Raw genomic sequence first — 18,071 nt, forward strand, 5'->3', positions numbered from 1 at the left:
TAAAAATAAACACTTCGCATCACTGCGAAGTGTTACGAATTATTCGGAAGATGAATTAGATTTTTTTCACTAGACAGATCTCGGGAGTGATAATTATTATCATTTTATTCAGATATAACAAGTGATGCTTCATGCTAGCAGTATGGAGCATCAGTGAAGTGACTTAAATTACTTTTAATTATATTTGGATGAATTTCTCTCGAGCTGGTGACTTAAGAATACAACTTTTATAGCATAAAATCTGAATATGGAATTATTTTAAATTCTCTTTATTTTAATAAAAAATATTAAGCGCTCATGAGTCAATAGCAACACCAGATTCATTAGTTACATGCAACTGCCAGGAATAAAGTTTTTATTAGCTTTTTCTTTCTTTCTCTCTCTTTTCCTCTCTCATACCAAACGTAAACTTTTTTTGTTAACTAATTGGCCAACTTTGAGAGTGATTAAGCACTTTATCATATAACTGTCAGTTAGTGTAGCTATTATACTTACTTAGCCCGGTATAGAGTACTTTACTCCCATTTAACATGAATAATCTCTCAACCGCCCTGCTTCACAAAAAAACAGTGAACGAGTAATTTGTATTCAATTAACGTTAGCACACTGTAGAATTGATATAATTTCCCCTAATTATAATGGCCGCCCAGTAGTCACAGGTGGATTATATGGTAAGATTATAGACAGGTCTATGAGTAACGAGAGTGAGAGAGTGAGGGATGAAGATCCCCTAGGCTCGTCTCCTACCATCTCCTGTTACTACTGATTGAAGGTTGGACTCCTCTCCTCTCCCGTATTGTTGCTGACCCCACTACCACCACTACTTTGACTATTTTTAACTAAAATTACTCTTAATACCAAAAATGGTTGATATTTTTTTCTTCTGCTAAGAGGTTTCTATGCGATTTCCCGACGATATCGTCTGGGATCGACCAGAAACATTGTAGCTCCATAATTACTATTATTATAATCAGTATCATAAAAGTGTCATACTTACCGTTATGGTACAATAAGAAATTATTGGAACTACGCTAAACTTGCTACACATTTGGTTCTGTTAAACCTCCCTGGTATGTCCCATAACTACTCAGAGACAACTTTACAGTAGTTGAAAATAGTTTGTGGTAGGGAAAGAGTTGCGTTTTTTATATTTTGTTGTCGTATAACAAATTCTATTTAATTATCATTGTTTCAATTCAGCAGCACTGATAAACTATGAAGGCTATTATAATTAATGAAATAAATCTGTCTTCAAACACTGTAGCTTGCAATTTTGGTATGCTTTTTGTTCTTACTCGACTACATGCCTGAATGAGGTATACATTTTGTCATTCTCTGGGAATTAACCACTCTTTTTGAGTGTCTCCTCCCTCTTTCCAGTCATCAGAACAAACTTTTATAGTATCACACAGGGCCACTCATCACTCGCTTCTACCTGGATGCATCTATTTTCACAATAATCTTACTGTTACATGAATGACTAATGTATAGCTAAAGTGCCCCCACACACTGCCCAGCTTCGTGGGTATCCAGACAATAGACTTCATGCTACATCTAGAGCATCTTTCAGCAAGTTTACTCAAGCTGTAATATTACGTGTATTTTCAACGATATTTCTTCATCACCGATCATTCATTCCTCGAATAACTCGTATGGAAAAGGGTTTTACAAAGCTTAGACAAGAAAAATTAAATAATGAAGCCCAGATCCACGGTTGACTTCGACCTAATCTGTTACCTTTTATATATAGGAATGCTACTTAATACTAACTAGGCTACACAACTAAATAACAATTATCTAGATTAGAGCTGAGGTTGAAAAACATTACCTTGCTTGTAAAATATATAATAAAAACTAAGCCTAACTCTTGAGATTAAAATGAAAATAACAGATTAGACAAACGGGATGACAGTCTGAGAGGACCGTAAATATATACGTATTACTAAAAATCGTAAGCATTTACCATTTAATTCCGGATAACTATAGTGTGCTGAGAGCGAAAGTACCACGAACAATATTTCCTACATTCTTCAGCGAGATGGCAGATTAATAACAAGATCAAATAGCCTAAATGGCATACACGCGAGCGCGTATACTCAACCTGGCTTGATACATTCGTCTTACTCCTTGAGGTTCCTGTGATAAACGAGCCACATCTAATACCTATACGGGGAAGCAAATATTGTGCAGCGTGAGAAGCTCTTACTGCCTGAGTGACATTCTTCACTGGTATACAACCGTTTTCTCAACATATTTTGCTTTACTAGGTAAAAAAAAATACATTTCGACAGTATATTCAAAACTTATTGCATCGGCTGTGTAAAGGTAACGGATGTTCCTTTTTATTATATGAATCTAAACACTCCTTGAAATAAAAAGAAGATTACTACTGCCTGATAGTTATTACTGTCTTATGATAGCAAATCCTAAACAAAGAAAGCAAATTTAGTTCGAGCGAAAGATAATTAGGTATCCTTGATGGGGGACATTTAAATTATTTCCTCACTTCTTTTTCTTTCTCCTACTTTATTTTATTTCCCTCATAACTTGAAAACCCCTTCATGCTTTCGGAGTCATATTTTGAACTTTTGTTTACGGTAACGAGGACCTAATTTTAAGGGTGATTGGCATGTGCAGATGGCCTAAGTTATTAAACCTGTTCCCAGCATCATGGAATGACAAGAATAACTTTCAAAACCTTCAGATATATATTTTTTTTCACTTAGAACAGTTGGCATTTTTATTAAACATGCCTCTAGTAAAACATAAAATATAATATTTCTTATAGGACTGTTGAGAATTTTAAAACTGATATAATTACAATTAAATTTCCTGAGTTGAATGACCCCTTAAATAAACCATACCACGGGCGGGGATAGAACCCGCGATCAGAGTGTCTCAAAAGGTGAAGGTGGCGAGGATGGTGGTGATAGTGTAGATGGTTGTAGTAACACTGATGGTGATAGTGGAGGTGTGGAGGAGATGGTGGTAGTAATAGTGATGGTGATAATAGTGATGAAGTGAATTCAGTGCCAGGAGAGAGAGAGGCTGGAGGCCTAGCGTGGTGGTGCTGCCACAAGCCAAGGCCTGGGTGGTATTGCCACAAGCAAATATCAGCAGATTCAACCAGAATAGGTGCAACCCAAGCCAGAGAGATAAGAGATAAGGATAGATGAGTTAGTGAATAATGAAACAACTGCAAAGTGAAGGGAAAGAAAAAATCAAAGGGAAAATATCCAGTAATCTCAGGACACTGATGTGTTCCTTGAAATGAGTGTTTGATAATAGGTTAAATTGTTCACCTATAGCATAGTGAAATTCCAGAGTGGTATTTGAAGCACGGTTCATGTTAATATAAATACAGGGAAGAAAAAACGAAAGGGGCACCAAGGGACAAGGAGTGCCATCACAACGAGAATCATGCATCCAAACTGAGTGGGGATACTGGACGACACCTGCCAGATGTAATGTACAAATCACCTATTTATGGTTACATGTGGGATTACACACACTGGTCCTGCATCACTGGTAGCTGGGGGTCATAAACCCTGCTCTGGAGAGCTGATTATCATACATAGAGCACTTAACTTTTAGCAGGGAAGAGAAGCTGGGAAAGAAAGTGGTGATACCACATGCTAGGTCGACACACACACATCAGTGAGTGTGCGGAAGGCTCTGAGGTCAGACAAACATACACTAACAGCTGCAAATAGGTGTAGGAGTAGGACAAGAAGGCTTTTGAAACTTACAGTAACTTAAATAACAGTGTAAACACAAGAGACTCAAACACATACACATACACACACATGCACACATGCACACACAACCTGCCAACCGTTGGCCAATATAAATAAACAGGAACCACCAACCTTCACAAATACCAACCACCCACAAGCCCCTATTACACACCTCTTTCCCTCTATTTCTCCCTCTCCCTCTTCCCTTCTCTCCTCTCCTGTTACTCTCCTTCCCCCTCTCTCTCTCCCCTTATTCCCTCCTCTTTCCTCTTATTCCCTCCTCTTTCCCCGTCTACATCCGTGTCCCCCTTCACCACTGCCTCCCTTTTCCCTCTCCCTACCTCCCTTCCCACTCTCTACCTCCCTATGTCACTCTCACACACACCCTCTCTCTCCCTCTCCATCTTCCATCCTCCTCCTCCCCTTTTCTCTCCCTCCCACCTCTTCCCCTTTGCATTTCCCTCACTTCCCTTCCCCCTCTCTCCTTGTACCCCCAATCCTTGCCCCCATCTCTCTCCTCTGCCACTGTCTCCCCCTCCCACTCTCTCCATTTCTTTCTCCCCTCTCCCTCCTTCCCACCCCCTCTCTAGCCCCCTTCTCACTCTTTCTCCACCCTCATCACTCTCTCCCCCTCTCTCCCCCTCTCTCCCCCTCTCTCACCCCTCTCCCCCTCTCTCCCCCTCTCTCACCCCTCTCCCCCTCCCCCCTCTCCCCCTCTCCCCCCTCCCCCCCTCTCTCCCCCCTCTCTCCCCCCTCTCCCCCTCTCTCCCCCTCTCTCCCCCTCTCCCCCCCTCTCTTCCCCTCTTTCCCCCTCTCTCCCCTTCTCTCCCCCTCTCTCCCCCCCCTCTCTCCCCCCTCCCCCTCTCTCCCCCCTCCCCCCTCCCTCTCCCCCCTCTCCCCCCTCCCTCCCCCTCTCTCCCCCCTCTCTCCCCTCTCTCTCCCCCTCTCTCCCCCCTCTCCCCCCTCTCTCCCCCTCTCCTCTCTCTCCCCCTCTCCCCCCCTCTCTCCCCATTAAATCCCACTGCTCCCATACACACAACTACGACATTGAACCCCCCTCGAAGGCTCAGAGAATCAGAGAAAGATGGTTTTGGTAAGGAAGAATGGATGGAAGAGTAATGTAAAAGAATGGAACAGGAGTGGGAGAACAAGCTAGGCGAACTTTCTGCAAAAATGGAGAAAAGGATGGAGGCAGAGCTTTCTGCAAAATTGTAAAAGAGGGTAAAGGACTAGAAGAAATGAGAGTCATAAGTCTAAGCTGCAGAAGCCAGGATAAGGACCCTAGAATATGAGGTAGATAGGCTGAAGCGAGTTACAGGGCTATTGCCCAGAGGAGTCATAGCATTTCAAGCTGGTACACCCGTACTGAACGAGGAGTCAAATGGAAAGGAAGGCGACAAAACTTACGCTAAGGCCCTACCAGCCCACAAGCAGGGCCGAGGAATGAAGATGGAGAGCAGTTGGGAGCAGGGATAGTAGTAGGGGAAGGGGCAGAAGGTGGAGAGGGGGATAGGTTACAGGTAGAGGTACGACCATGCCACCAAGAACTACAGGAAAAAAGGGTGACAATGGCCATGTACAAGTGGGACCCGGAGAAACAGAGGGAAAGGCAATGGGAAGAGGAGAGGGAAAAGTCAGTGTTTATTCATGGGCTTCAGGAGAGCAAGGGGAAGACACACAATGAAAGACAGCAGCAAGAAAAACAGGAGATTGAAAACATCAAAGAAATAGGTGACAAGGACATGACTGAGTGGGGTATTTGATGGGGAGACATCGGCCAGTCAAGCTGATTTTCAAGACAGAAACAGTGCAAAACAGGATCCTACAAGAGGATCCACGGCTGAAGGAATCATCAACATACAAGAGGGTGTTTCTAGACAGAGACAGAGCAAAATCAGAACGACAGCAGCTGAGGGAGAGGAGAGACAGGCGAAAGGGGCTAGGAAGAGAGACAGACAGAATCAGCAGAGGACAACCAGAGCAGGGCAGAGCAACAAGCACAAGCGCGCACACAGCCACCCCCAGAACCCAACAACCAAACATGCTATCCCAACCAAACCACAGTCCACAGATCCCCCACCCCACGCTATGCTGTAGAATCCCACAGCACACTGCCAGGTCCTCCGCCCTCACAGGCTCTCCAGAACACAGTGTTAGAGAAGAAACTGAAGGTATGGTACACCGATGTTGATGGAATAATGAATAAATGGGATGAGTGGCACGAAAGAGTCAGAGGCATCACCTGCAATCATTGCTCTCACAGAAACCAAGGTCACAGGAATGATAACAGATGTCATCTTTCCAATGGAATATCAGATCCTGAGGAAAGACAGAGGGAACAGAGGGGGGTGGAGGAGTGGCGCTGCTCATCAAAAACAAATGAGATTTTGATGAGCTGGAGAGGGAAGATAGAGAAGAAGCAAGAGATTACATAATAGGAACACTTCGGTCTGGAGGTCCCAACGTGGTAATTGCAGTGATACATAACCCACCACAGAATAGCAGGAGGCCAAGGCAAGAGCAATAGAGCGATGTTGGATACACTGGTGGAAGTCACCAGAAGAGCTCATGTGAGCAGAGCAAAGCTGCTGATTATGGGTAACTTCAACCACAAGGAAATAGACTGGGCAAACCTGGAGCCACATGGGGGCCCTGAAATGTGGAGGGCTAAGATGATGAAGGTTGTAATGGAAAACCTCATGTACCAACCCATAAGGGACACTACCAGAGAGAGAGGAGAGGAGAGGATGAACCAGCGAGACTGGATCTAGTATTCACCTTGAGTAGTGCAAGTATTGAGGACATCACATATGAAAGACCCTCAGGGCCAGTGATCATAAGAAAGAAGGAACACTGCAACAGGCCTACTGACCCATGTGGAGCAGGTCCATGTCCCCCCCCCTCTGGATTAGCCCAATGACCCACCCAGTCTGGTCACCTCCACTCAAGGATGGAGCACGGCACCAGACCCAGCAGCTCAAGCTAGTCAGGTCCAACTCTCAACCACCCACACCCATTCATGTATTTATCTAACCTATTTTTAAAACTACACAACGTTTTAGCCTGAATAACTACTCGGGAGTTTGTTCCACTCATCCACAACTCTATTACCAAACCAGTGCTTTCCTATATCCTTCCTGAATCTGAATATTTCCAACTTAAAACCATTGCTGCGAGTCCTGTCTTGGCTAGAAATCTTCAGCAAGCTATTTACATACCTTTTATTTATTCCTGTTTTCCATTTATACACCTCGATCATATCCCCCCTAATTCTACGCCTTTCGAGGGCCCCCAGTCTATCCTCATAGGGAAGATTTCTGATACATGGGATCATCTCTGTCATCCTCCTCTGTACGTTTTCCAGAGCATTTATATCCATTCTGTAATACGGTGACCAGAACTGAGCAGCATAGTCTAAATGAGGCCTAACCAAGGATATATAGAGTTGAAGAACAACCTGAGGACTTCTATTATTTATACTTCTAGATATGAAGCCAAGAATTCTGTTAGCTTTATTGCGAACACTAATGCACTGTTGTCTTGGTTTTAGATTACTGCTAACCAGAACTCCTAAATCCTTTTCGCAATCAGTAGTATTAAGATCTACATTATTTAGTTTATATGTGGCATGGTTATTTAACTGTCCAACATTTAGAACTTTGCATTTGTCAATATTAAACTGCATCTGCCACTTCTCCGACCATTGCATCAGTCTATTCAAATCATCCTGGAGTGCTCTAGTGTCCTCATTAGAATGAATTGGACGGCCTATTTTGGTGTCATCAGCAAATTTGCTTATGCCGCTATTTATTCCCTCATCTATGTCGTTTATGTAAATTGTGAACAACAACGGGCCCAACACTGACCCCTGAGGAACACCGCTTGTGACGTGCCCCCATTCTGATTTCTCCCCATTTATGCAAACTCTCTGCTGTCTATTTGTCAGCCATGCCTCTACCCAGGAAAAAATTTCTCCTCCTATTCCGTGTGCCCTAAGTTTCCTCAATAGCCTCTGGTGTGGAACTCTATCGAAAGCCTTACTGAAGTCCATATACACAATATCATATTCATTACCATGATCTACCTCCTCAAACACCTTAGTGAAAAAGTTAGTAAATTCGTAAGACAGGAACGCCCCTTTGTAAAACCGTGTTGAGATTCATTAATCAATCTGTGCCTGTCAAGATGGCTACGAATTGCTTCGGCAATTATTGATTCCATAAATTTTCCCACTATGGAGGTAAGGCTTATTGGTCTATAGTTCGAAGCCAAGGACCTGTCACCTGCCTTGTAAATAGGTATTACATTTGCCATTTTCCACTTATCAGGCACTATGCCAGTTTGTAGTGGTATGTTAAAAAGATTAGCCAAAGGTATGCTAAGTTCCTCTTTACATTCCTTTAACACCCTTGTAAACAGTTCATCAGGGCCTGGGGATTTGTTAGATTTTAGTTTCTCTATTTGTCTGAGGACCATGTCACTAGTTACCGCAATCGTACATAGTTTATCATCCTGTTCTACATAATCTTTTGTTTCAAGAATATCGCTAGTATTTTCCTGGGTGAAAACTGAGAGGAAGTAGGCATTTAGAATTTCACACATATTCTTATCACTGTCAGTGATCTGACCAGTGTTACTCTTAAGTGGGCCAATCTTGTCAACAATATTCAAGGAAGCTGAAGAGAGGTTTGTACCTAAGGGTAACAGAAATAAAGAAAAATCCAGGATCAACCCTTGGTTTACCCAAAGGTGTGGGGAGGCCAAAACCAAGTGTGCTAGAGAATGGAAGAAATATAGAAGACAAAGGACCCAGGAGAATAAGGAGAGCCAGAAATAAATATGCACAGGTAAGAAGGGAAGCCCAAAGACAATACGAGAATACCATAGAAAAGAAAGCCAAAGCTGACCTAAAGCTGCTGTATAGCCACATCAGGAGGAAAACAACAGTCAAGGACCAGCTAATCAGGCTGAGGACCTGAGACAGAAGTGGGACTCCAGAAAAGCGGAGAGTGGGGTACACCATCAAGTGTTGGACACAATACATACAACCAAGGAAGAAGTGAAGAGGCTGCTAAGCGAGCTAGGTACCTCAAAGGCGATGGCGCCGATAACATCTCTCCATGAGTCCTGAGAGAGGAAGGAGAGAGACTATGTGTACCACTAACAACAATCTTCAACACATCTATCGAAACAGGGCGACTACCTGAGGTATGGAAGACAGCAAATGTAGTTGCAAATTATAAAAAAGGAGACAGACACGAAACATTAAACTACAGACCAGTGTCACTGACAAGTACAGCATGCCAAGTAATGGAGAAGGTTATCAGGAGAAGACTGGTGGAGCATCTAGAAAGGAATGAGCTTATCAACGACAACCAGCATGGTTTCAGGGATGGGAAATCCTGTGTCACAAACCTACTGGAGTTCTATGACAGGGTGACAGCAGTAAGACAAGAGAGGGGTGGGTAGACTGCGTTTTCTTGGACTGTAAAAAGGCTTTTGACACAGTTCCACACAAGAGATTAATGCATAAGCTGGAGGATCAGGCAGGTATAACGGGGAAGGCGCTGCAATGTATTAGGGAATACCTGTTGGGAAGACATCAGCGAGTCATGGTATGTGATGAGTGTATGCCTGTGACGAGCGGGGTGAGTCAGTCCTAGGACTGGTGCTGTTTCTGGTATTGGTAAACGACATGATGGAAGGAATAGACTCAGAAGTGTCCCTGATTGCAGATGATGTGAAGTTGATGAGAAGAATTCAATCAGACGAGGACCAGGCAGAACTACAAAGGGATCTGGACAGGCTGCAGGCCTGGTCCAGAAACTGGCTCCTGGAGTTCAACCCCACCAAGTGCAAAGTAATGAAGATTAGGGAAGGGCAAAGAAGACCACAGACGGAGTACAGTCTAGGGAGCCAGTCACTACAAACCTCACTCAAGGAAAAGGATCATGAGGCGAGTATAACACCGGGCACATCTCCTGAGGCGCACGTCAACCAAATAACTGCTGCAGCATACGGACGCCTAGCAAACCTAAGAACAGCATTCCGACATCTTAATAAGGAGTCGTTCAGGACCCTGTACACTGTGCACGTTAGGCCCATATTGGAGTATGCAGCACCAGTTTGGAACCCACACCTAGTCAACCAAGAAGGGAAATTAGAGAAAGTGCAAAGGTTTGCAACAAGACTAGTCCCAGAGCTAAGGGGTATGTCCTACAAGGAGATGTTAAGGGAAATCGACCTGACGACACTGGAGAACAGGAGAGATAAGAGGGATATGATAACGACATACAAAATACTGAGAGGACTCGACAAGGTGGACACAGACAGGATGTTCCACAGCAACAAGGGGTAAAAAATGGAAGTTGAAGACTCAGTTGAATCAAAGGGATGTTAGGAAATATTTCTTCAGTCGCAGAGTTGTCAGGCAGTGGAATAGTTCATTGCAAATGCACAGGGATACACGTCTTCTCTTTGTATATATATTATCTCTTAATGTACATATACGAGAAAATCGCATCTCTCAGTGTATTTTAAATTTAGAAGCACAAGTCGGTGGGTGTCTGTGCTTATACACTGAGAAATTATATTTCAATATATACATTGAGAAGAATGTATCTCTGTATGCAGACATCATGATGCATTTATCTCAAAATGAATGTGGATGGAGATACACATACGTAACCTTCTATGTACACTGAGAGAAACTCACCTCTCAATGTATATACACTGACAGTAAAGAAAAAAAAGGGAAGTTGAAAAAAAACGAAAGAGAACAAGAATAAGATGAACTACTGACGGAAAAAATATTCAAGCGAAGGAGGCCAAAAAAAAAAAAATGCTTAATGTAAAGAGAGCGAAACGTTGTGCCAAGTGTTCCAACATGCACTGTGCAGGAAAATACTTTTCTCTAGGTCTGTCCCAGCATGTGTTGTACAGTTAACAACTTTCCCTCTCGTAATGTTTAAGTACGAGTTGTCTTAAAGACACTTAAACATTGATCAATATTATTGATCATTACATATGATTTTCTAAGCAGATTCTGTAAAGGAAGTTTTAATTAAAAATCGTCATTTAATGCATTACTTTTATTCTAAAGAGCATTATATATATATATATATATATATATATATATATATATATATATATATATATATATATATATATATATAGTTATGGTGACTGAATTCCAGTTACCATTTTGAAAAGTACATTATTAAGACCTGTCATTATAAATAGATAACGATAAATAACAATAAATTACTTATCACAGCATTTCCGCGTCTCCAAAACATATTATTTTCTCCCTGACGCACCTTAGTCATAAAACCATATCCAGAAAGTTAGACTACAGTCTTAATGAAAACAAAAGCAATCCACATAAATATCTATCGACTACAGTGTATTCTTGGGTGCCACAGAAAACTGTAATATCATATCTGATGCACGAGTTATTAATGAAGTGGGCGTATTGCCCAGATTTGAATATAAACGCACAAGTTGCAGAACACGTTTTTGTTGGGACAACGTTTAGCCTGTTTTAGTGCTTTTCGAGTCATGAAAAATCTATACTCAAAGCAAAATGTTGTCCCAATGAAACGTGTTCTTTAGCTTGTGTTCTTCTCTTCACGTAAGTTTTATTTGGTATAAGATTAACACATAGAAATAAGTTTAATATTATTTCAGTTTTTAAAACTAAATCGCCAACGAGAATGTTCGTTAACTCTTCGTTATTGCCTTTAATATGACCCACATATCAACTCTCTTCTGATCTTCTGAATAACTAAAATGTTCCTTATTTTGATATTTACCAACAGTGATCAGTTATTGTTTGCACACACGGAAAAAAATTCTTTGGTTTAAAAGTATATGATTTTCGTATATATAATAATATAAAGAAATGATACTTAACAGTTCATTATTAATTCAGAATGTTAATTATTTAAACATTCTGTCTGCATAATGAGAAGTTAAGTTACTGTACAAGAATTATTAATAAAAATCGTAAGTTGTATATTGGGAATATATTTTTTTTTTTCATAGCTACAGTTATCCAAGTTGATGTCCTCACTAAATAGAACCCGTAATTATCTATACTTACTAACAACGGAATTTAATCTTCAGTTTTTCTTAATAAAATGATTCACACCTCTTAAATATGCAAATAAAATGCACATTTTATATTTATCGAGTAAAATAATAAACGTATCATTAATCCCCATTATGTTTGCGATATCTTCACACTGAAGCCCCTGATGACTTGAGCAGCTCCTGTAGGGCAGCGATGTACGTCTGGGCCATCTGCAGCGTCTCAAATTTTGAAAGCTTCCTGTCGTTGCCCAGACACGGAATCACCTCACGAAGACGGTCGAAGGCGTCGTTTAGTCCGTGCATCCTACGACGTTCCCGAGCGTTAGCCGCAACTCTTCGCGTTCTGACGACTTCTTTTCCAGGCAGCCGGTGTCGTCTCCGTCGTTGTGGTCGCATCACGTAAGTCCTGTGGGGGGGCATCTTTCCCTTATCAGGAATTGCATTGTGGGACGAATCTTGACTGGGGTCCAAATTCAGATCTACAGGGGGAAGAGGATTTGGAACTTTAGCTGTTGTCGCATTGAAATCACTGCTTTGGTTATACCGGTGTGGATAAACTGGTGTGTCTGAAAAAGCAGTGGTACTCTCCCCTCCAGGGTGATAACTCGGATATTGTGCTACATCATAGACGCACTGAGAGTCGAGAATGGTTAGCTCATACCTGCCGCTGTCCTCTTGTGTTGTCCCATCTCCATGGGTGCTGACTTCTTGTCTGGAGCTGGGTAAGATGTCGTCGTACGCTGCTTTAGTTCCCCTGTATGCTGCACTAGGGTATCCTGCTTCTTCCAAGTAAAAGTAATCCTCCATGGCAGCTGGTGGTCAAGGGTCACATCACTACTAGGCAGTAGTTTCTCCTGGGGGCGCCAACACCACACCGTCACAGATACGGCAAACATCGGGAAGCCTCGGGGACACAACTTCCTCTCCAGGGTAACCACGGATGTGCTGCCGAGTTCATTCTCTCTCTCTCTCATATATCACCTCACGCTTCCTTTGCCTTTTATATGTATTGTAAATTGGATTTATAGTTTGTTATATATATAAATATTCTAGTGTTTGCAGAGAAAATGTAACTTTCGGTTTCACAAGAGGCGGTTATGTAGTTCCGTGGCAGCTCCCAGCACGATTGGCGACGGTCTTGCGAGCCAGCCGCTTCACACACTAGTGGAACTTTTCATGAAACGTCGTCTAGTTTCATAATGATTTGGACAGTGCATTAAAATTTAAGTTTTAAATGCATTATTTTCATATATTCAGTTCGACTAAAATAAATTTCATTGTTGCCTGGCTCTGTCTTTAGAGAAATTTCTGGAACTAAAGCCTAATGTATATATATGTAAAGAAGACAAGTGATTTTATTAGAATTGAACGGAGAGCCCGAGGCGCATGCGCAGAGTCAAGCTGTGCCATATGGCTGCATCACGTGATCTGATGGAACCAATCAGCGTCGCCTGAAGTGAATAACGGTAAGGTCTCTTGCAAAAATTATTTCCTAGTTAAGCATGTGTTGTGAACATGCTTAATACAACAGTCGCATGTAGTCTTATCCCAGGATCAGTGAGTCTGGTCCCCTTGGGAACACCAGCCAACAGTAACTCCTCAAGGCACTTGTAAATCATCTTGCTCGTGAACCAGAATATATAATGCTACACGTTCATCATAGTTGTGCACCCGCTAATTTACACGACACATTATACAGCATGTTGATTAAGACACAGCTGGGTATCTTAATTGTTGAAATTTTTCGCCTACACAGCAGGCTTCTTCACTCAATTTCCACACGTCTTAATCAACAGCTTTATACCACTTCAACAAAGCCTGCATTATATAGTTGTATCATCTTACGAACACATTTTTAAAGCAGTAATCCTGACTAATACCTTTGTGCATTACTACGTGGGCCAGACAGACGAGCTAACTATTTTTAATTACCAATATATTTATTACTAAACTAAAATATGGTTATCAGTCCGCAAGCATTTACCCAAGAGATGTCTAACCTATGGATAGTCTAAGTTATATAGCAACAACCATTTCAAAATAAAACTCAACCTATTTCTAAATATATATATTAACACAACCATATACATACCGTTATAATACATATATAAACTTTCACAATATCATAAATTACATCAACATTAGTATACACCAGGCATTAATAAATCAGCATACTTCCTACAACACAGGAGCGCTTGTAGCAGGCCAGTAGACATAAGTGTGTTGCGGGAGGTGTGTGGTATATTCATCATCATTTAGCAAATGAGTGTGAGTGTACTTAGCTGGAGTAGTGAAAGCGAATGTTTTTATTGTTTTTGGGTGGGGGGATCTGATGTGCTCTTGGAGTTTGACTATAGTAATTTCTATGAAAGGATTCAGGAAAATAGAATTTTGAGGGTCATTTGCATTGTGATGTCTGTGTATTTTAAGAAAGACAAATGATTATTTAATGGAAAAATGAGTCTGCATATTTTTGGATCATCTTACCTTGGTGAAAACGATCGATGAACAAGAACAGGACTCAGTGTTAAAATTGATGCAACGAGAACAGTAAAATACCAGTCCTCTTACTTGCGAGCGAGCGCACACGCGCGGGCGGGCGCGCGCGCGCACACACACACACACACACACACACACACACACACACACACACACACACACACACACACACACACACACACACACACACACACATTCATGGAAAATCCTGTGTCACAAACCTACTAGAGTTTTATGACAAGGTAATAGAAGTAAGACACTAGAGAGAGGGGTGGGTAGATTGCATTTTCTTGGACTGCAAGAAGGCCTTTGACACAGTTCCTCATGAAAGAATGGTGTAAAAGCTAGAGTATCAAGTACGCATAACAGGAAGGGCACTGCAATTAATAAAAGAATACTTGACAGGTAGGCAACAAAGAGTCACGGTACGTGACGAGACGTTAGAGTGGGCGACTTCCACAGGGACCAGTACTATTTTTGATATATGTGACTGACATGGCGGAAGGGATAGACTCAGAAGAGTCCCTATTTGTAGATGATGTTAAGTTAATGAGGAGTATTAAATCGGATGAGAATCAGACAGGAATACAGAGATGTGGACTGGCTGGAAGCCTGGTCCAGCAACTGGCTCTTCAAATATAAGCATGCCAAATGCAAACTCATAAAGCTCATGCAAGGGCAAAGGAGACCACAGATAGAGCAAAGGCTAGGTGGCCAAAGACTGCAAACCTCACTCAAGGAAAAAGATCTTGGGGTGAGTATAACACAGAGCACATCTCCTAAGGCGCACATCAACTAGGTAACTGCTGCAGCATATGACTCAAACCCTGCAACCACAAACAGGCGAGTACAAATATGTAAGTACACTGTTTTTTGTCTCTCTCTCTCTCTCTCTCTCTCTCTCTCTCTCTCTCTCTCTCTCTCTCTCTCTCTCCCTCTCCTGTTGACTGTAGTCAAGTACCGAGTCCTGCAGATTCGCACATCGTGCACTCGTCTAGCTCTACCTAACCAAACATTCGTCACTACATATTTACACAAGTCTTCCTTCACACGAGGCAGGCAAGAAATCGGAGGACGAGAGTCTTGTCAATACCTCAAGAATTTACATGTTTTGCTTTCGTCACATTCATTCTAACATTTTCAGGTACACCGAGGTTTTGTACTCTTCAACCATCATCGGATACTCGCATCAAACACATACATACACACATACACACACACATACACACAGGGAATACCTGTCAGGAAGACAACAGCGAGTCATGGTACGTGGCGAGGTGTCAGAGTGGGCGCCTGTAACGAGAAGGTTGCCACAGGACCGGTGCTGTTTCAGGTATTTGTGAACGACATGACTGAAGGAATAGACTCCGAAGTGTCCCTGTTTGTAGATGTGAAACTGATGAGAAGAATTCAATCGGACGAAGACCAGGCCGAACTACAAAGGAATCTGGACAGGCTGCAGACCTGGTCCAGCAACTGGCTCCTGAAGATCAACCCCACCAAACGCAAAATCATGAAGATTGGGGAAGGGCAAAGAAGACCGCAGACGGAGTACAGCCTAGGAAGCCAGAGACTACAAACCTCACTTAAGGAAAAGGATCCTGGGGTGAGTATAACGCCGGGCATATCTCCAGAGGCGCACATCATCCAAATAACTGCACCATACGGACACCTAGTAAACATAAGAACAGTATTCCGCCATCGTAATAAGGAATCGTTCAGGACCCTGTACACTGTGTACGTTAGGTCCATATTGGAGTATGCAGCACCAGTTTGGAACCCACACCAAGCCAACCATTTAAGAAAACTAGAGAAAGTGCAAAGGTTTGCAACAAGCCTAGTCCCAGAGCTAAGGGGTCTGTCCTACGAGAAGACGTTAGGGGAAACCGACTTGACGGCACTGAAAGACAAGAGAGACAGGGGGAATATGATAACGACATATAAAATAGTTGACAGAGACAGAATGTTCCAGAGATGGGACACAGCAACAAGGGGTCACAGTTGGAAGTTGAAGACTCAGCTGAATCACAGGAATATTAGGAAGCATTTCTTTAGTCACAGAGTTTTCAGGAAGTGGAATAGTGTGGGAAGTGATGTAGATGCAGGATGTGGAGGCAGATGCATCCATAGCTTTAAGAAGAAGTATGATGAAGCATGTAAAGAAATTAAAGGAAGTGCAAAGGTTTGCAGCAAGACTAGTCCCGGAGCTATGGTGTATGTCCTATGAGGAAAGATTAAGGGAAATCCACTTGACGACACTGGAGGACAGGAGAGATAGGAGGAATGTGATAACGACATATAAAATACTGAGAGGAATTTACACGGTGGACAGAGATGGGACACAGCAACAAGGGGTCACAGTTGGAAATTGAACACTCATGTGAATCACAGGGACGTTAGGAAATATTTCTTCAGTCACAGAATTGTCAGGAAGTGGAATAATCTGGAAAGTGATGAAACTGGGGCAGGATCTATACATAGCTTTAAGAAGAGGTATGATGAAGCTCATTGAGCAGGAAGAGTGACCTTGTAGCGACCAGTGCAGTGGCGGGGCCTGGAACTGTGTCTCGACCCGTGCAACTAGGCGAGTATAATAGACGCATACACACACACACACACACACACACACACACACACACACACACACACACAAAACACACACACACACATACACATACACCCACACACATCCTGGGGTGAGTATAATACCGAGCACATCAGAGGCGCACATCAATCAGATAATTGCTGCAGCGTACGGGCGTTTGGCAAACCTAAGGATAGCGTTCCGATACCTCAGTAAGGAATCCTTCAAGAGACTGTACACCATATACGTCAGGCCCATACTGGAGTATGCAGCACCAGTTTGGAATTCACACCTGTTCAAGCACATCAAGAAATTAGAGAAAGTGCAAAGGTTTGCAACAAGACTAGTCCCAGAGCTAAGGGGATTGTCTTACAAAGAAAGGTTAAGGGAAATTGGCCTGACGACACTGGAGGACGGGAGGGTCAGGGGAGACATGATAACGACGTATAAAATACTGCGGGGAATTGACAAGGTGGACAGAGACAGGATGTTCCAAAGATGGGGCACAGAAACAAGGGGTGACAATAGGAAATATTTCTTCAGCCAAAGAATAGTCAGGCAGTGGAATAGCCTAGAAAGTGAGGTACTGGAGGCGGGAACCATACAAAGTTTTAAGACGAGGTTTGATAAAGCTAATGGAGCAGGGAAAGAGAGGACCCAGTAGCAATCAGTGAAGAGGCGGGGCCAGGAGCAATGAATCGACCCCTGCAACCACAAATAGGTGAATACAAATAGGTGAGTATACACACACACACACACACACACACACACATACACATATATATATATATATATATATATATATATATATATCTATATATATATATATATATATATATATATATATATATGTATATGTCGTGCCGAATAGGCAGAACTTACGATCTTGGCTTAAATAGCAAAGCTCATCTTGCCATATAGGACAAGCGAAAATTTAAGTATGTAATAATTTCTCCAAAATCATTCTGAACCTAACGAAAAAAATATATTTCACTGTGTTTGTTTAGTATTAAATTATTGTAAACAAATCTAAAATATATTTAGTTGGGTTAGGCTAAAATAAATTGTTCTTGTTATAATAAGGTTAGGTAAGTTTTCTAAGTTCTTTTTGGTGCAAAATTATGAATTTTTACCTCAACATTAATGAAAAAATATAT

The 18,071-nt window shown here is 42.1% G+C and overlaps 1 protein-coding gene across 1 annotated transcript; it reads right to left on the bottom strand.

Moving 5' to 3' along the window:
* Positions 1-11,674: 11,674 nt before the first annotated feature.
* LOC128693941 (uncharacterized) lies at positions 11,675-12,935 on the bottom strand. Its single transcript, XM_053783865.2, has one exon. The coding sequence runs from the start codon at positions 12,636-12,638 to the stop codon at positions 11,979-11,981; it is 660 nt and encodes a 219-aa protein (XP_053639840.2). The 5' UTR covers positions 12,639-12,935; the 3' UTR covers positions 11,675-11,978.
* Between the last annotated feature and the right edge of the window lie 5,136 nt (positions 12,936-18,071).

This window comes from Cherax quadricarinatus, unplaced genomic scaffold (genome assembly GCF_038502225.1).
Source record: "Cherax quadricarinatus isolate ZL_2023a unplaced genomic scaffold, ASM3850222v1 Contig5580, whole genome shotgun sequence".
NCBI lineage: Eukaryota > Metazoa > Arthropoda > Malacostraca > Decapoda > Parastacidae > Cherax > Cherax quadricarinatus.

What these genes read in the sequence shown, in the direction of transcription:
- LOC128693941 (XM_053783865.2), bottom strand. Translation starts at nt 12,638, where the DNA reads ATGGAGGATTACTTTTACTTGGAAGAAGCAGGATACCCTAGTGCAGCA.